Source organism: Pelobates fuscus, chromosome 1, assembly GCF_036172605.1.
Source record: "Pelobates fuscus isolate aPelFus1 chromosome 1, aPelFus1.pri, whole genome shotgun sequence".
Classification (NCBI taxonomy): Eukaryota; Metazoa; Chordata; class Amphibia; order Anura; family Pelobatidae; genus Pelobates; species Pelobates fuscus.
In genome coordinates this window covers 495,030,731-495,051,857 of record NC_086317.1, presented here as the reverse complement: position 1 = coordinate 495,051,857, position 21,127 = coordinate 495,030,731, and the positions used below count along the sequence as shown (strand labels likewise).

The 21,127-nt window shown below is 42.0% G+C and overlaps 1 protein-coding gene across 1 annotated transcript in view; it reads left to right on the top strand.

Annotated features, from left to right (window-relative positions):
• The window catches only part of APBB1 (amyloid beta precursor protein binding family B member 1), a 46,013-nt gene that overhangs the window by 7,865 nt on the left and 17,021 nt on the right, over positions 1-21,127 (top strand). Inside the window, exons 2-7 of the mRNA XM_063433341.1 lie at positions 748-1,425; positions 1,701-1,900; positions 4,017-4,099; positions 10,667-10,727; positions 15,695-15,820; positions 18,138-18,265. Of these exons, the coding sequence (XP_063289411.1) occupies positions 753-1,425; positions 1,701-1,900; positions 4,017-4,099; positions 10,667-10,727; positions 15,695-15,820; positions 18,138-18,265 (1,271 nt within the window). The 5' untranslated portion in view covers positions 748-752. The remainder of the gene's footprint in view (positions 1-747; positions 1,426-1,700; positions 1,901-4,016; positions 4,100-10,666; positions 10,728-15,694; positions 15,821-18,137; positions 18,266-21,127) is intronic.

Below are 21,127 nucleotides of genomic sequence, written 5' to 3'. Positions count from 1 at the left end.
ATCCCCCAAACGTTAAGGCCACCCCCCCCCCCCATGCCGCAGTAAAATATGCCTACCTTCCCTAACCTTATAATGGTGAGTGAGTACAAGAAATCGAATACCTGCAAAAATAAATCATACATTCAGAGGAAATCTTTCTTATTAAGTCTTCTTTTTCACCAGTAATAGAAAAAGGCCAAATAAAAATCTATAATTATTATTATTTATATAGTGGCAACAAATTCCGTAGCGCTGTACAATAGGTGGACTAACAGACTTGTTTATAATGAACTGATGCTAGTATTAAAATAAAGTCCCAAACTGAAAACAAATATAAGTGACAAAACAAAATACGAACTGAACTGCAAACAAAGAAGTGAGCCATGTGAGCCATGTGAGGGCTCTGTGCCGACTGACATTTAATGGTGGGATAAGCCTTCCAGACTTTCCCACACAGTGTATGTTTACATTGTAAGCCAAGCAATCCGAGCGCTGTGACCGCTACGTTATGGAAATAGTGCTTGTGGAATTTGTCCATTTTCACTGGATTTTATCCATCCGGATAAAACCCTTTGGTTTCTGTCTAGGATTTCTGCAGGTTCTGACTTGTGGTGTGCCCTGAGGACAGAGATCCACTATGCTACATATGTATGTGTGACAAAAGGAAGAGGTCATAATGCAGTTCTGTAGATTACTTTGTCACATTATGCGGTGTCTCTGTATTGACTACCTCTGTGGTGTAAACCCATCCTTTGTTCTCTCTCACAGCAACCATGTCCGGTACCATGACTGAAAATAACCCGGTGTCGGCACTCACACTGAGCCTCATCTCATCTCACAATGACCTCCTGTCCCCCAAGAGCCGGCAGATCTATGCCCATACTGACCTGCAGAGTGCCATGGGACTAGTTAGTGCAGAGCTGGGCAACGGAACTCCTTCTGACCGAACCAACCCAAAGTGGTTGAAAGAAGGCCAAAACCAGCTACGCAAGGCGGCTGAGAATGGGAAAGAAGATCAGAACTGCAACCCTGATCCAGAGAGCAGCAATAAGGACTGGGCCAACCAGAACCAGGAGAAGGAGGGGAAACAAACAGAGCTTGGAGATCTAGAGGTGTCGACCCTCAACTCAGTCAACCTGAGCAGCATGCTAAGCTCTCCACTGCTTATTCAGGAACAGGACAGAGAAGATGAGGAGGATGAGGATTTGACCCCAGCTCCGAGCGAGATCACTGACCCCATCACTACTGAGACATCAGAGCTGAGCTCAGACATTCTGGTGCTGGGCACACAGGAGAGCGGAAAAGACACAAATGAAGGTCCACGGGATGGGGTGCGCAGCGCCAGTCTGCTTTTCGGTATGAGGAACACAGCTGGCAGTGACGAAGATTCCAGCTGGGCAACGCTGTCCCAAGGAAGCCCATCCTATGGATCTCCTGATGACACAGGTGGGAAATGTGTCATGCTGTTTAATGCTGAGACTTTGGCTGTGGGTCTGTGTAATGTGTATTTATGTTTAGAGCACAGAATGTCCACTCGCCATTGGAAAGTGAAAATTTAGCTCTGGCGAGCTAGTGAATGTGCTCTGGACTCCAGGTTTGCAGTAGTGAGTAACTTTCAAGGACTCACTTTCGAATAATATCTAAATGCCTACTGCCCTCCTTGCCAGTTGACCCAGCTGGCTCTCTCATTGATATGATATTGTCTTCCTCTGTCCTTTCAGACTGCTTCTGGACACGTAACTCACTGGAAACAGACTCCGATTTGCCCTCTGGGTGGATGAGGGTGCAAGACACATCAGGAACATACTATTGGCATGTTCCCACTGGTACCACGCAGTGGGAACCCCCCTTAGAACTTTGCAATGGAGAGAACAATCCATATCCCCGCTGTATGGATCACACCCCCAGCGAAGATGCTGAGGTAAGTTATAATCACATGGGAGTAGCAGCGATATTAAATTTCTTGTTACCCCGCTCGCCCTGTAAATATTAATTTCATAGTAATATGTAGCCCATGATACAGCCCCCTCTCTATGATATTTATATTATAGCAGCATATAACCCATCTTATAGCCCCTCTGTGTGATTTCTATATCATAGCACATAGCCCATTGCACAGCTTCCCCTGTGTGCTAATATCGATATCATAGCATGTAGCCCATCGTACAGCCTCTCTATAGGATATCTATATCATAGCATGTAGCCCATCATAGACCCCCCTCTGGGTGATATCTATATCATAACACGTAGCCCATTGCACAGCTTCCCCCGTGTGCTAATATCAAAATCATAGCATGTAGCCCATCATAGACACCCTCTGTGTGATATCTATATCATAGCATGTAGGCCATTGTACAGCCCCTCTGTGTGATAACTGTGACGGACCGCTGGCACTCCGACTGAGTACCTCCACCAATCGATGCTCCTAGCGCTTGCCGAGCACTCCAACCGACACCATCAGCACTTCGGACCCCACTTCCAGCGATGCAGCTGCGCCGGGATCTCGCCGTCTCTCAACCACCCTGGATCCACGACCAGGATCCAGCTCCCAGTGGGTGAACCTCTCCTAAAACCAGAGAGCGTAGCAGGAACAAATCAAGCTCTTACAAGAGCTTACTCTGGGGAGTAAGTGATTATAGCAATCCCCAGAGTGTAGGTATCCCTTCCCCCAAGCATGAGCCAAGGCTTCAAGAAAGGTGAAAGTAGGTCTGGTTTATTGAGGGCTACCTGCCCGGTATTTATGCAAGTGTCCACCAGGTGACCTGATGGAACAATGGAACACATATTGGATATTAGCCAATCACAGACAATACAAACAAAACATTCCCACAGTGACATCACAATCCCTCCTCTCTATCCTGGAGATAATTGGGAAGTAATCAAATTATCTCCCAGGACAGAGGCAAGACTCCATTAACCACATGGTTACAAAAAGACATAAAATTACACAATGTTACAATTACTACATAAAACATATACATGCAACATATCCCCAGATAGCTTAGATCTGAGCGCACATTATTACCGAATGGCGCTCAGATCACATACATACAGTTCAATCGCCATGGAGCCAAAGTCTTTTCCATAGTCTTTCGTTACACGAATAGGCTCCATGGCATTGCTATCTGGGGTAGCACTACTCACATACTGAAAGTCCCGAACGCCCCGGCAGAAATACACAATTAAACCTTTCTGCAGGGTAAAATACAGCTATCAGCACAGGGGCCATAGTCGGAAGGCAAGAGGCTAGCCAGTAGTCCCCTCCAGGCACAAGTGGCGAAGGGCACTTCGTCACAATATCTATATCATAGCATGTAGCCCATCGTACAGCCCCTCTGTGTGATATCTATATCATAGCATGTAGCCCATCGTACAGCCCCCTCTGTGTGATATCTATATCATAGCAAGTAGTCCATTATAGACCCCCTCTTTGTGATATCATAGCACGTAGCCCATCATAGAGCCCCCTCTGTGTGATATCTATATCATAGCATGTAGCCCATCGTACAGCCCCTCTGTGTGATATCTATATCATAGCATGTAGCCCATCGTACAGCCGCCTCTGTGTGATATCTATATCATAGCATGTAGTCCATTATAGACCCCCTCTTTGTGATATCATAGTATGTAGCCCATCATAGAACCCCCTCTGTGTGATATCTATATCATAGTATGTATCATACTATATGGTATCTATATCATAGTATGTAGCCCATCATAGAGCCCCCTCTGTGTGATATCTATATCATAGCATGTAGCCCATCATAGAGCCCCCTCTGTGTGATATCTATATGGTAGCCCATCTGTGTGATAATACCTAAATCATAGTGTAGTCATCATGCAGCTGCCCCCTCCCTATCCCGGTGATATGTATATGATCGCAGACCCCCTCTGTGTGATAATATATAATTGCGGCATGTACAGTGTTTTAATGTCCGTATTGTTTCTTTGTGCGAGTGACCATTGTTTTTTTGTTTTGAGCTGATCTGTTCCATGTGACTTGAACTGATATCGGTAATTTTTTCTTTTTTCCTAAGGTGCTATTACAGGAGGATCTGTCTGATGTCGGCCAGAACGAGGTGGAAGATGCTAGTTACCATTTTAATGCATTCTGCATGAGGTGAGTTAGTCTGCTCTGTAACTAGCACCAGGTATCATACACTGTCCCCTCCTGTGAGAATCAATGCCCTCTACACTAATTTAGAAACTGCGGTGCTATATTACACAGCATGCCTAGGGGGTTTATAGACACTCACACTATAATAATGAACGAAAAGAGAAAAAAAACGTGTGATTCACCATAAAGTGATGATAATAACAATTAATACAAACTGGGTATCATAGATGTATTCAATATGAACATCTATAGAAGAAATATAAAAATATATAGTGTAATATGGTTAACACATATAGAAGGTGGGGGTGGTAGAGAACTCACAAAATCAAGATGAATTCAGGCGTATCTCCCCTAATAGGGAATAATAGCGATGGAATGAACTTCCAGCGATGTAGCTCCTGATGGAGAATGATTGGTATTCTTTGCTCACTCAAAGTAAAGGAAGAGAAATGATGGTGCAGATTGTATAAAAAGTGTTACAATTTATTACAAATATTGCACTTACAATGTTGCAAATAAAAGACAGCTTGTCTGCACACCAAGGTGGTCTCCATGCAAATCAGCCAATAGGATCACAGCAGGAAATAGCAGACAGTTACAGCAGTCAAAATAAAATAAATAAAATAAAAGTTCATATGAACTAGATGAACAGGTCCAACGCGTTTCGTCCTTCTTGGACTTCCTCAGGGATGTGAGATGATACTCCAAAGGGAGTTCTTCTTATATGACCGCCGGAAATTGAAGAAACCGCTTACAGGTGATGGCGTGCGTTCCACTCTGGAACGCATTCGGTACTTCCGGGTAACGTCATTTCCGCTCTTGCGGACAGAATGCAAAACTTTCTGTCGGATGTTTCGTCAGAACAGTATTACAAAAATGCATGCGAGGAATATATACACAATATTCTAATACAACGTATTTCATAAGTATTGGGCATTTTAACATCTTTGGATTACTTAAAATAAAGACTGATCGATATTAATATACTTTCAAGGTGAATTTGGGAATATATAGATTTAAAGAAAATTATGCAGAGACATTTTATATGCAAATAATTTTGCTAGTTTATATAAAGAAAAATGTGCATAAAGAATTACAGGGAATGCATATATATACACACATTACATGTATATACTTGTATATACATAAATTCTCCAAAAGGAGGTATATATACCTGCATACAAAATGGTATTTGCATAGAAAAATCTTTATCCATAAAAAAAAATATATATATATATATATATATTATATGGAAAAATATCCTTATCTATAAAAAGGGGGGGAAAGGGAGAAAAAATATGTATTGGCTTATAAAGAAAAAAGAAACATTATCATGCCCAACACTTGTACAGAAGACATGAAAAATTATTCATAATACATCAATATTTCAAAAGAAATAGATAATCTATCTGTAAATAGAGAACAAGTGTTAGTTGCATCCTTCAGATATATCAAAAAAATAATAAAATAAAATAAAATGAAAAAATAAATAAAAATAAAATGAAAAAATATAAAAGAAATTAATTAAAATAAATAAAAAAAATTAAATAAGTCCAGCTAGATCTATTTCTTGATTTAGGCCATATTTTAAAGTCTTCAAATTAAAAATCCATTGAGCCTCTTTTGTATTAAGCGTAGTTATGTTTCCTCCTCTCCAATGTTTTTCTATTTTATCTATCCCGATTGCCAGAAAAGTATTCCACTGAAAATGTGGACAATAAGTGCAGTGTTTTGATACACTATGATCTAGTTTTTTATTTCTTATATTTTGAAAATGTTCCAATAATCTGACATGGAGTTTTCGAATGGTTCGACCAATATATTGTGCTCCACAACCACATTGCAATAAGTAAATTACATGGGTGGTGGAACACTGAATACATGTTTTGATATGGTATGTTTGTTGTGTATATGTACCCACAAATGTGTTGGTATTCTTTTTTTGATAGGTACACGTGGAACATTTTCCACATCGGTAAAAGCCTTGTAATATTTTGTTAGAAAAAAATCTGTGTGGGCAATGTTGGGTTGGTTTTAACTGCAGGGAGTATACTTGGGGCCAATTTATTTTTTAGGATGTCAGCCTTTTTATAAATTATGGTTGGTTTATTAGGTAAAATATTGTTCAGAAAATTGTCTTTTTTCAATGTGCCAATGGCGATTGATAATATTTTTTATTATATTTTTGATCTCTCTAGCGTGGGAGTGGTACTTGGTTACGAAAGCATAATCAAACTTATTTCCATTTTTATTTTTGTTTTTTGAATCTTTTGAATATTTTAAAGTGTTGACATTTGATTTAGCAAGTAGTTTTTCACGATCTATATTAATTAAAGCCAGTTCTGATTCCTCAATCATTTTGAGATCATATCCTTTTTCTATATATCTCTTTTTTATGATTTGTGATTGGGTTTTAAAAGTGTCTATATCTGAACAATTACGTCGTAGACGTGTGAATTGTCCTTTTGGGACATTTTTTAACCACGTTGAATGGTGAGAACTTGAATAATCAATAGCAGTGTTACAATCCGTATTTTTAAAAAAAGTTTTAGTTTTCAAAATGTTATCTTCTATATAGATCGTGAGATTAAGAAAATCTATATGTGTGGTATGACAGGTAGAGGTGAAACTTAAGTTATATTCATTATGGTTAATATATGAAATGAAATTGTCCAAACTGGTCTGATCTCCCTCCCAGACAATAAAGACATCGTCTATGTAGCGTCGCCATAGGACAAGATTCCCCCCCAGCATCTGGCCCCAAGAGATATGGCTAGATTCCCAATGGGGATTAGCAAAGATGGGGGCGAATCTTGTCCCCATGGCGACACCACATAGCTGTAAAAAATATTGGTCATTGAACCAAAAAAAATTCTTAGTGAGGACAAAGTATATACAGTCAATCAAAGAGTCAATTTGTTTAGCCATAATGGAAGAGTGTTGGATTAACCATTCCTTAATTGCCCATAATCCTTTTTGGTGAGGAATACTAGTGTAGAGAGAGACTACATCTACTGAAGCCAAAATATAATTGGTTTTCCTTTCTACCGTTTGTAGATCTTTTAGAAGATCTAAACAGTATCTTTAATGTATGAAGGTATCTTTGATACATACGGTTGTAAAAATAAATCTACATAGGCTGATTGCAAGAGAGAGAATCTATACCGCTTATGATGGGGCGACCTGGAGGATGTGTCAGGGATTTATGTATCTTGGGCAAGAAATAAAAAACATGCAGTTTTGCAATATGGGCTATATAAAAAATGATATTCATCTGTATTAATTATATTGTTTTCTAGTCCTAATTTAAGAAGATTTTTAAGTTCTTTCAGAAAAGGATCCGTAGGATCCCTATCCAAGATTTGATAAGTGTTTTTATCATTTAGGATTCTATACGATTCCTCCATATAATAGGTTTTAGACAAAACTACCGTGCCCCCTCCCTTGTCGCTTCTTTAATAACCATCTCATGATTATTTTGCAGTAACTGTAATGGTTTTCTTTCTGCCTTGGTAAGATTACATGGTAGATATTTATTTTTATTTGGGATTTTTTTGGTAAGTTTATCAAAATCTTCCTGTACAGATTCATTGAAAACCTCCAAATATTTGTTGCGGTCTGACCATGGATAAAAATTGGATCTTTGCTTCAGATCAGAATGTTGTATAGACGTGCCAGAATTAATAGAAGTATCTACATTATTTGAGTAGAGATTTTCAGAGACAGTTTTTTCTTTAAAAGAATTCTCATATCTGATTCTCTCAAAGAACCTCTTTCTGGTTAGTTTTTTGAGAAAGGACTGGTTATCCAAAAAAAGTTGAAAAGCATGCAATTTATTGCTAGGAGCAAATTTTAAGCATTTTCGTAATAACGACAATTGATCTTTATTTAAAGGGATACCGGATAGGTTAAAAATTCCTTCTGAATCAGTCAATGTTGTCTGTGGGGTAGAGCCGAATGTGATATTTCTTCCTGATCCTCTACTTCTATATGAGGTTGTTTTTTATAGGAGATCTCAGACTCGCAAATCGGTTCTGAGTAGGGATAGAATACGGAGGACGTTGTCCTGTTTGGTCTGGCTCCTTCTCTAAAAAATCTCCCTTATGTTTATATAGAGAGATCAAAAATATAATCAATCGCCATTGGCACATTTTGAAAAAAAGACAATTTTCTGAACAATATTTTACCTAATAAACCAACCATAATTTATAAAAAGGCTGACAACCTAAAAAATAAATTGGCCCCAAGTATACTCCCTGCAGTTAAAACCATCCCAACATTGCCCACACAGATTTTTTTCTAACAAAATATTACAAGGCTTTTACCGATGTGGAAAATGTTCCACGTGTACCTATCAAAAAAAGAATACCAACACATTTGTGGGTACATATACACAACAAACATACCATATCAAAACATGTATTCAGTGTTCCACCACCCATGTAATTTACTTATTGCAATGTGGTTGTGGAGCACAATATATTGGTCGAACCATTCGAAAACTCCATGTCAGATTATTGGAACATTTTCAAAATATAAGAAATAAAAAACTAGATCATAGTGTATCAAAACACTGCACTTATTGTCCACATTTTCAGTGGAATACTTTTCTGGCAATCGGGATAGATAAAATAGAAAAACATTGGAGAGGAGGAAACATAACTACGCTTAATACAAAAGAGGCTCAATGGATTTTTAATTTGAAGACTTTAAAATATGGCCTAAATCAAGAAATAGATCTAGCTGGACTTATTTAATTTTTATTATTTTTTATTTTATTTTATTTTATTTATAGCATTATGGGAGAAAGCGGCCATTTATATACAGAGCATTGTGGGAGAAAGCTGCCATTTATATACAGAGCATTGTGGGAGAAAGCTGCCATTTATATACAGTGCATTGTGGGAGAAAGCTGCCATTTATATACAGAGCATTGTGGGAGAAAGCTGGCATTTATATACATTGCATTATGGGAGAAAGCTGGCATTTATATACAGTGCATTATGGGAGAAAGCTGCCATTTATATACAGAGCATTGTGGGAGAAAGCTGGCATTTATATACAGAGCATTGTGGGAGAAAGCTGGCATTTATATACAGAGCATTGTGGGAGAAAGCTGGCATTTATATACAGAGCATTGTGGGAGAAAGCTGCCATTTATATACAGAGCATTGTGGGAGAAAGCGGCCATTTATATACAGAGCATTATGGGAGAAAGCTGCCATTTATATACAGAGCATTATGGGAGAAAGCTGCCATTTATATACAGAGCATTATGGGAGAAAGCTGCCATTTATATACAGAGCATTGTGGGAGAAAGCTGCCATTTATATACAGTGCATTATGGGAGAAAGCGGCCATTTATATACAGAGCATTGTGGGAGAAAGCTGCCATTTATATACAGTGCATTATGGGAGAAAGCGGCCATTTATATGCAGTGCATTATGGGAGAAAGCTGCCATTTATATACAGAGCATTATGGGAGAAAGCTGCCATTTATATACAGAGCATTGTGGGAGAAAGCGGCCATTTATATACAGAGCATTATGGGAGAAAGCTGCCATTTATATACATTGCATTATGGGAGAAAGCGGGCATTTATATACATTGCATTATGGGAGAAAGCGGGCATTTATATACAGAGCATTGTGGGAGAAAGCTGCCATTTATATACAGAGCATTGTGGGAGAAAGCGGCCATTTATATACAGAGCATTATGGGAGAAAGCTGCCATTTATATACAGAGCATTATGGGAGAAAGCTGCCATTTATATACAGAGCATTATGGGAGAAAGCTGCCATTTATATACAGAGCATTATGGGAGAAAGCTGCCATTTATATACAGAGCATTGTGGGAGAAAGCTGCCATTTATATACAGTGCATTATGGGAGAAAGCGGCCATTTATATACAGAGCATTGTGGGAGAAAGCTGCCATTTATATACAGTGCATTATGGGAGAAAGCGGCCATTTATATGCAGTGCATTATGGGAGAAAGCTGCCATTTATATACAGAGCATTATGGGAGAAAGCTGCCATTTATATACAGAGCATTATGGGAGAAAGCTGCCATTTATATACAGAGCATTATGGGAGAAAGCTGCCATTTATATACAGTGCATTATGGGAGTAAGCTGCCATTTATATGCAGTGCATTATGGGAGAAAGCTGCCATTTATATACAGTGCATTATGGGAGAAAGCTGCCATTTATATACAGAGCATTATGGGAGAAAGCTGCCATTTATATACAGTGCATTATGGGAGAAAGCTGCCATTTATATACAGTGCATTATGGGAGAAAGCTGCCATTTATATACAGTGCATTATGGGAGAAAGCTGCCATTTATATACAGAGCATTATGGGAGAAATGTGTGTAACGTTTCCATCTAGCAGTTTTCATATGATTTCTATTGCTATTAAATTACATTTTCTTTCTCAAAGTCCCATTTAGAAGCACAGAGGGAGACATTCAGCCACTATGGTGGTCCTTCCACGTTACACACATCTGTTTCTTTTAATCTTAAATAACTTCCCAGAATCCTCTAATTGCGGCATCTTTTCACAGCTCCACTCAGACCTCGGAGGAAGACAAGGAGTCTCTGTCAGTTACTGAACCTGGCTCACAGGTTAGTCTTACTACATGTTGGTGCTGTCTCTCCTGGTGTCCAGCCTGTGTGTTTGTTACTATTGTGATGGACTGCCTGCACCCCGACATGGTACCTCTGTCAATCATTGCTTCCTAGTACTTGCGAGTACTATAAGCACTGCACTGGAACACTGTTACGGACTGGATCCTGCACTAGAGTCTGCCCCAGTTTCCTGGAGGGGACTGCTTGCTCGCCTCCTGCCCTGTGATTATGGTCCCTGGGGGAGATGGCCCTTCAAGTACAATATTTGGGCATGATGGATTATGTATGACCTTACTGGCCCTTTAAGAACCATCTGGGGACACTGTGCAGTAGTTTTAAACTATACAACAGGGGACACATTATACAGTAATTATTTTTTATATAATCTGTATATGTTCTGCGGAATCTGCATTAAACTGTATCTTCCAAACTACTGAACGGATCTGGGTGAATTTTGGATATGTGGTTCACCCAGATCCCCTGGTTCTGAGGATATATTTATATGGGGTTATTGCATGTTTTGGTTCCCTGTGATATGTTTTATAAAACTGTATTCCTCTGCCTGTGATAATGAGATTACCCATTGTGTTCAATAATCCTATTACAGGCAGAGGGGAGGATTTTGTGTGGGAGTGTCTGTGTGTATTGTACAGATTGATTGGTTGTTTTGTCCCTTCCTGTGGGCGGACCTGTATTCTCAACAACTGTAATAAAAACCAGGCTGGGTGTGCCAGCCTCAGTTCCTGCTTAACCCTCAAAGTGAAGTGTCGTCTCATTATTGGGGAGGATTTATTGTATGCTGTTCCAGTTTGACTGCTAGGAGTGTAGACCTATTCGCATGGTTTTTCCTATTCGGCTGTATACAGCATTCCTATGCTTGAGAGAATTTATATGATTCTCCGGTTCGATGATTGTGGTGTCTGCCAGAGTGCTTGGAGTCCTCAGGAAACACTAGGAGCATCCTTTAACGGAGGTACCTAGTCGGGGTGCCAGGCGATCCGTTACATACACCATAACCACCGTAAATCCCATGAACTGCCGCAGCTTGGTTGGGGTCTCGCCGTCCTGTGGGGATATTTATGGGATAATAATTGTAAACAGAGAGAATTGCCCACGATTTCAATTCTCAGATCCCTAAGAACGTTATCGTTATAAGTGAAAATGTAAAACCATATACCGGTAATTAAAATTACAAATTTGTTAAAAAAAAATAGATATTTTTATATTCAAATGATAATAATATAAGTAACATGCATGATAATAATCAATGGAATTTTCAGTATAACATGAATATGCAATACAATATGGCAATAATCAATGAATATTCAGTATAAAACAATATGCAATACAAAGAAGGCAGTTTACTTCCTGGTTAGTACAACATTGAATCTACAGCTGTCAAGATAAGATTTACGATGGGCTTCAGAGAAAGGAATGTGATGTTTCACACACAGAGCTACAGTGTAGGGCAATGGAACTTAGCTAGCAGTTAGAAATAACCCTTGCAGTGCTGGCTAGACCTCCTAAGTAGTTAAGATCTACTCCTATGTAATTTAAATAAATAACATTTAACCAGTCATCAACCATTTCCTTGATTTTATCCAATGAGAGAAATCTACTATGTTATATTAGCTGATATTTTATTAATTTGTCTAAACAGATATTTTATCTTATTTTAGAGCCAATCAATACAGCTGGATAAATGGTCATGATATGCTAACGTGATATTAATCACACAAATACATTAATGGCTATATTAATCCCAGCTGCAGATGGGATGCTATAACCATATATATATATATATATTCTTTAATAATTACGATTTCTAAATATGAAATCTAATCACGATTTATCCAGTCATATATCATGCTATTAATTTTAATTAATTTAAATTAATTAAATGCCTGTATATTTACCAGTTATGTAGATATTTTCTCATCAGATATTCCCAGGTAGCTAAGTGGTTCTCTGCATGGAGTGTAAGAGTTTCTTGGTTACTCTGATCACCCGATTCTGCCTGGACCTCTCTGAATCTCCAGAGTGTTGTAATGTCTCTCTTCAATCTTTGAATCTCTGAATCTCTCTCTCTTCCCTTGTCTTAACTTTTTAAAGGGAAAAATTCCTTAGGTGATAGCCAATCACAAATGTGGGGTGTGGTTCCCTTCTAGGTAACCAATTTAATATTCAGACTCTAGATGGCAGTATTGTTCCACTAGACATACCTATCCAGGAGAGAGTTAACTTTTCCTGGTGGCTATTTTTGACGTCATTTACGTTATCTTTATGTATGCCCTAACTCAAATCTTCTGTCAGATCAAGAGGATTTCTTCAGACTATGCGTCTGCAAATTCTGCTATAATTCCTAAAATTGATAGTTTGTGAACTAAGTTTCACCTTAAACTATAATGGGACGTTGTACAATATCGAAAGTAAAATTTAATTATTTAATCCTCTGTCACCCAGGTCTGGGTTTAGAATTTATTCTTATTCCATTCGCAATTAGACAGTCTGTCCACCCCCATTCTCAATGTCTTATCTATTTGGTCGGGCAAAGCAGTCAGTTTTAGAGAAAGGATAGAACTTTTGTGTCTCTTTTGTTAGCTTGAAGATACAAAATGGAGTCTGGTCTGTTTAGCAATGACTTCAGAATATACACTTTGTATTTCTATCATAGCACAAAATGTCTGCCGATATAAATACCCTGACAGTCCTCCACCCACCCTGGACCCAAGACCAGGATCCAGCTTCCAGTATCTCCTAGTCCAGTATCTCCTAGTCCAGAGAGCATAACAGGAACAGCTCTTAGAAGAGCTAGTGATTATACTCAGGGAAGTATTGTGATTATACCAGTCCCCTGAGTGTAGTTCTCCAATCCCCAAACATGATCCAAGACTTCATGAAGGGGTAAAGCATCTCGTTTAATGGGAGTCACAGCTGGCCTTTTATGCAAGTCCCCACGCAAGGGAACACCCATGTGGACCTTGTGGGGGACAGGATGACAATTGCTACCAACCAATCAGAACAGTAATTAAATGTACGACACTCCCAATGCAAACATACAATCCCTCCCCTCTGCCTGTGAAATAATTTGATCAGATACTATATTAACCCAATTACCTCCAGGCAGAAAAAGCACATATTTAACAAAACCCCAAAACACGGCATATCCCCATAAATCATACAACCCCTGATATCCCTGATCTGGATGAACAACATATCCAAAAATCACCCAGATCAGAGCAGGGGTTCAGGAAATTCCTGGAAGTCTTATTTTTGACCCACCGTGCACATGGTCCCATGCCCAAAATAGTTCCAGAGAATTAGGACTGTCAGTCCCTCTGTCTGGAGTACAAAAGTACTTAACTCACATGAACAGAGCCTTTTAAAGTGCATTGGGCAAGGTATATTGCAGGGCCCATAGTCCTGAGGCAATAGGCTGGCCAGCAGGCCCCTCCAAGAACCCTTGACGAGGTTCAGTTTGTCACAGGGCCACAATCACAGGGTAGGAGGCTGGCAAACAGGCCCCTTCAAAAGCCAGTGACGAGGTTACTTTTGTCACAGCCGTCTCTCCCGGTGTCCAGCCTGTGTGTTCGGTGCAGTCTCTCCTGGTGTCCAGCCTGTGTGTTCGGTGCCGTCTCTCCTGGTGTCCAGCCTGTGTGTTCGGTGCCGTCTCTCCTGGTGTCCAGCCTGTGTGTTCGGTGCCGTCTCTCCTGGTGTCCAGCCTGTGTGTTCGGTGCCGTCTCTCCTGGTGTCCAGCCTGTGTGTTCGGTGCCTTCTCTCCTGGTGTCCAGCCTGTGTGTTCGGTGCCGTCTCTCCTGGTGTCCAGCCTGTGTGTTTGGTGCCGTCTCTCCTGGTGTCCAGCCTGTGTGTTTGGTGCCGTCTCTCCTGGTGTCCAGCCTGTGTGTTTGGTGCAGTCTCTCCTGGTGTCCAGCCTGTGTGTTTGGTGCCGTCTCTCCTGGTGTCCAGCCTGTGTGTTTGGTGCCGTCTCTCCTGGTGTCCAGCCTGTGTGTTTGGTGCCGTCTCTCCTGGTGTCCAGCCTGTGTGTTTGGTGCCGTCTCTCCTGGTGTCCAGCCTGTGTGTTTGGTGCCGTCTCTCCTGGTGTCCAGCCTGTGTGTTTGGTGCCGTCTCTCCTGGTGTCCAGCCTGTGTGTTTGGTGCCGTCTCTCCTGGTGTCCAGCCTGTGTGTTTGGTGCCGTCTCTCCTGGTGTCCAGCCTGTGTGTTTGGTGCCGTCTCTCCTGGTGTCCAGCCTGTGTGTTTGGTGCCGTCTCTCCTGGTGTCCAGCCTGTGTGTTTGGTGCCGTCTCTCCTGGTGTCCAGCCTGTGTGTTTGGTGCCGTCTCTCCTGGTGTCCAGCCTGTGTGTTTGGTGCCGTCTCTCCTGGTGTCCAGCCTGTGTGTTTGGTGCCGTCTCTCCTGGTGTCCAGCCTGTGTGTTTGGTGCCGTCTCTCCTGGTGTCCAGCCTGTGTGTTTGGTGCCGTCTCTCCTGGTGTCCAGCCTGTGTGTTTGGTGCCGTCTCTCCTGGTGTCCAGCCTGTGTGTTTGGTGCCGTCTCTCCTGGTGTCCAGCCTGTGTGTTTGGTGCCGTCTCTCCTGGTGTCCAGCCTGTGTGTTTGGTGCCGTTTCTCCAAGAGGGCCGCCACCTCGTGGTCTTTCATGCGAATAGCGGCCACCCAGACAAACAATTAGAACACTGTGGTTAGAATCGTTACCAAGTTTTAAAAGGTTTAACAAGCTTCCGGGTGGTCTCTGGTTCGTGCGTCTGTTCGGTTCCCGAACCACATAATCCGGATTGCGTGAACAGAGCCTTTGTAAATATTAACGCCAGGTCTATTGAAGGGGCCATAGTCCTGAGGCAGGAGGCTGGCAAGCAGGGGCATTTCTGCCAACATGAGTATCTAAAATGTTAATGTTTCTCACAGTGTGATGCCTCACACTTTCTGATTTTCACAAAACATTTTGTCTCTCTCAGAGTTTTCCCGTGCAATCTCTTGGTTGGGTTGAGATGACAGAAGAAGATTTGGCTCCTGGGAGAAGTAGTGTTGCTGTAAATAGCTGTATACGTCAACTGTCTCTCCATAACCAAAGCCTGACTGAGGTAAGATGCACTACTACCCAGCGGGAGCCCGCCACGCGCCCTGCTACCCAGCGGGAGCCCGCCACGCGCCCTGCTACCCAGCGGGAGCCCGCCACGCGCCCTGCTACCCAGCGGGAGCCCGCCACGCGCCCTGCTACCCAGCGGGAGCCCGCCACGCGTTACCACCCATATTTGTTTTTAACCTTGGGGAGTTCTTTAAACCCTATTATTAATCCCTATTATTAATCCCTAATAATAAATATCAGTCTCTCGGCCTGTCCGGATGATATTGGTTTAATTACCACAAAGTCATCAAATTCAGAGCTTGCCCTTATCGAAGCTCGCCCTTATCGAAGCTCTCACTTTCACTTGGACAGTCGTTCCAGGAGAGGGAATCAGGAAACCCTCCTAGCTGTCCCTTGACAGCCACTGTGTTTTACCCAGATTGATTCATAAAAGTGAATGGGGACAAGGGGAGTTATAAGTTAGTTATACCCACAGAGGGTCAAGAAACTCAAGGTGTTTCTCTTCCCATAACACCTTGAGTTTCTTACTGTAAAAAAACCCTCCACCCCACCAAAACAAACACTCCAATTTGTCCATATAATTCAAACATGTAATGACAAATGTCCCTTGTGAAATTTCCAGCCAAGCAAGAGAAACCCCTACCCTGCAACCCTGAGCCCATAACGGCTATCACTGCATATAGCTGGTAAATAATGGGTATATGCGGCTATCTCTGCATATAGCTGGTATATAATGGGTATATACGGCTATCACTGCATATAGCTGGTAAATAACGGGTATATACGGCTATCACTGGATATAGCTGGTATATAATGGGTATATACGGCTATCACTGCATATAGCTGGTAAATAACGGGTATATATGGCTATCACTGCATATAGCTGGTAAATAACGGGTATATACGGCTATCACTGCATATAGCTGGTAAATAACGGGTATATACGGCTATCACTGCATATAGCTGGTAAATAACGGGTATATACGGCTATCACTGCATATAGCTGGTAAATAACGGGTATATACGGCTATCACTGCATATAGCTGGTAAATAACGGGTATATACGGCTATCACTGCATATAGCTGGTAAATAATGGGTATATACGGCTATCACTGCATATAGCTGGTAAATAATGGGTATATACGGCTATCACTGCATATAGCTGGTAAATAATGGGTGTATATACGGCTATCACTGCATATAGCTGGTAAATAATGGGTATATACAGCTATCACTGCATATAGCTGGTAAATAACGGGTATATAAGGCTATCACTGGATAAAGCTGGTAAATAACGGGTATATAAGGCTATCACTGGATAAAGCTGGTAAATAACGGGTATATACGGCTATCACTGGATATAGCTGGTAAATAATGGGTATATACGGCTATCACTGCATATAGCTGGTAAATAATGGGTATATACGGCTATCACTGGATATAGCTGGTAAATAATGGGTATATACGGCTATCACTGCATATAGCTACTAAATAATGGGTATATACGGCTATCACTGAATCTAGCTGGTAAATAATGGGTATATACGGCTATCACTGGGTATAGCTGGTAAATAATGGGTATATACGGCTATCACTGGATATAGCTGGTAAATAATGGGTATATACGGCTATCACTGGATATAGCTGGTAAATAATGGGTATATACGGCTATCACTGCATATAGCTGGTAAATAATGGGTATATACGGCTATCACTGGATATAGCTGGTAAATAATGGGTATATACGGCTATCACTGCATATAGCTGGTAAATAATGGGTATATACGGCTATCACTGGATATAGCTGGTAAATAACGGGTATATACGGCTATCACTGGATATAGCTGGTAAATAATGGGTATATACGGCTATCACTGCATATAGCTGGTAAATAATGGGTATATACGGCTATCACTGCATATAGCTGGTAAATAACGGGTATATACGGCTATCACTGGATATAGCTGGTAAATAATGGGTATATACGGCTATCACTGCATATAGCTGGTAAATAATGGGTATATGCGGCTATCACTGGGTATAGCTACTAAATAATGGGTATATACACCTATCACTGGATATAGCTTGGGATAAGTAGGTATATGTGGTTTTAGCTAATATTTGTTGGGTGCATATGTGTATCACCGGATGTTGGTAAATGTTGGGTATGTATAGATATAACTTAGGATAAGTAGGTATAGATAGGACTGACTTGGAATATTTGCATGTGCTAGCTGAACACTGAAAGTCTGCTGTATTCTAAAATACATTGTATATTGACACCTTTTATTACCTGCACTTTGTGTTTCAGGGTCACAACATGTTGCTGGTTCTCGATCAAAGCTCACTGAAGCTGTATGACTCTTCAGGACATACCCTGCTCCATTCACAGCCAATCGTCAGCATTCGAGTCTGGGGAGTGGGGAGAGACGATGGCAGGTGAGATTGCAAGACTGTACCCATTGTGGTGGGTGAGGTTCCAAGACTGTACCCATTGTGCTGGGTGCGGTTCCAAGACACTGCCCATTGTGCTGGGTGCGGTTCCAAGACACTGCCCATTGTGCTGGGTGCGGTTCCAAGACACTGCCCATTGTGCTGGTTGCGGTTCCAAGACACTGCCCATTGTGCTGGTTGCGGTTCCAAGACACTGCCCATTGTGCTGGTTGCGGTTCCAAGACACTGCCCATTGTGCTGGTTGCGGTTCCAAGACACTGCCCATTGTGCTGGGTGCGGTTCCTAGACACTGCCCATTGTGCTGGGTGCGGTTCCAAGACTGTGCCCATTGTGGTGGGTGGGAGATTGCAAGGCTGTGCCTATTGTGGCAGAGGAAAGATTGCAAGGCTGTGCCTATTGTGGCAGAGGAAAGATTGCAAGGCTGTGCCTATTGTGGCAGGGGAAAGATTGCAATGTTGTGCTTATTGTGGCAGGTATGAGATTTCAAGGCTGTGCCCGTAGTGGCAGGTAGGAGATTTCCAGGCTGTGCCCGTAGTGGCAGGTATGAGATTTCCAGGCTGTGCCCGTAGTAGCAGGTATGAGATTGCAAGGCTGTGCCCGTTGTAGCAGGTATGAGATTGCAAGGCTGTGCCCGTTGTAGCAGGTGGGAGATTGCAAGGCTGTGCCTGTTGTGGGTGAGGATCCATGTTTTGCCCATTTTGAATATCGTAGAAGATGTGAGGTAATTGTGCCCATTGTGGTTGGGAGATGGTGGCAGGCACGACAGAAAGTTTGTGCTAGAGTGGTGGAGGTAGGTTCTGCTTTTGTGGTACTGTGTTGGGTGCAGATATGAGCTGTTCCCGTGTCCATGAAGTGATGATTGCAGGTGAGAGGTTTTGGTTGTGCCCCTTTGTGGAACGATAATGGCAGATGAGGGATATTGACTGTGCCCATTGTCTTGGAATGATGGCAGCTGAGAAATATTGTCTGTTCCTGTTGTTGTGGAGCCATGATGGCAGCTGAGAAATATTGTCTGTTCCTGTTGTCGTGGAGCCATGATGGCAGCTGAGAAATATTGTCTGTTCCTGTTGTCGTGTTGTTAATGTTCCCATTGGTTTGTGTCCCTTTTGTCACAGTTTACCACCAGGTCCAGGGGGTGTGCTTTTGGCCTGAAAACTTGCATAAAAGAAAGCCCTTTGGTGCTGATTAAACAGATCATCTTGTACCTTCATGAAGTTCCGGCTCATGTTTGGGAGATAGGAGAATTGCCTGCACTCTGGGGATTGCTATATTACAATACTCTTGTAATAGCTTGTTCTTGTTTCTGGTTCCTGCTCTCTGGAGTTGAAAGGTCTACCCACTGGAAGCTGAACCCTGGTCTTTTGAAATTGTCTGTGCCCTTTGTCGTGAAGCCATGATGGCGGCTGAGAGATATTGTCTGTGCCCTTTGTCGTGGAGCCATGATGGTGGTTGAGAGATATTGTCTGTGCCCTTTGTCATGGAGCCATGATGGTGGTTGAGAGATATTGTCTGTGCCCTTTGTCGTGGAGCCATGATGGTGGTTGAGAGATATTGTCTGTTCCTGTTGTTGTGGAGCCATGATGGCGGCTGTGAGATTTTGTCTGTGCCTGTTGTTGTATTGTGGGTGAGAGGTAAAGTCTGTGAGAAGATGAATGTTTAATTGCCGACTTGTGTAGATGTAAAACTGTTTCTGGTTGGTGGCTAGCATGCTTGCGTTCAGTGTCTCCACGCTCCCCATAAAGATGTATTGATTTAATGCATCTCTATGAGGAGATGCTGATTGGCGCAGTGTTTTGCCGTGCATGCATTTAATTGACTGAGATCATCAAGATTGATTGATGTCAGCCAGGCTCTGCGAGATAGACGTGGGAAAAAAGGTACGTAAACTCACCTTTCCTAAGCTACCTAAGGAGGAAGGGGACATAAACAGCCATCCCTGGACTATGTCAGAATCCATGTTTGTATTCGTGATACTATCGTGTTCCTTGTGAATTCCCTGTGCATTGTTTGTGTGCCCTTTGTATTTCAGATTGTATAACATTCAGGTTAGCAGTTCATTTTGGCATTACGTTACAATATTTAGCTTTTTTTCATATCGCTGAATAATTAATCTACAATCCCCTACTACTTTTCGAGTAGTGGCATGCGGTGTCCAGCTGGCCTCTGCCCCCCAAGTCCCCACAGCATGTTGCCCAGTACCACCGGAGGAATCCCCAGGTTCAGTAACTGTTTATTGTGGGTGGGCTATTCCTGTACTTGTTTATTGTGGGTGGGTATATCGACCAACTCAGGCACTGACCGACAGGTCAGGTACCTGGTTAGCCACCCCCCCCCCCCCCCAAAGGGGAGATATGTGACAAACTGCCTTTTGTCACTGGGTTTTTATGTGACCAACTGCCCTTTGCCCCTTGGCTTTTGGAGGAGCCTGATTGCCAGCCTCCTGCCTCATGACTATGGCCCTGGGGTGTATGGCCCTTTAAAAACTATATGTGGGCATATTGGGACTTCTAAAAGACTGTTTCTGCCCTTTAAATCCATGGGAGAATGTGCCTCTACCCCTCCCCCTTTAAAACCTATCCCATTGTTCTCCAGCAGGGTGTTGTCCCAGGGACACGGCAAGACCAGTTTAAACTGGCTGCTTTGTCCCTCCTCAATCTTTAATCAGCCTTTGCAAAACTTTAAAGGGAAACTCCAGTGCCAGAAAAACGATCCGTTTTTCTGGCACTGGAGGGTCCCTCTCCCTCCCACCCACCAATCCCTGGTTACTGAAGGGGTGAAAACCCCTTCAGTCACTTACCTGGGACAGCGGCGATGTCCCTCGCCGCTGTCTCCGCCTCCGCGACGCTC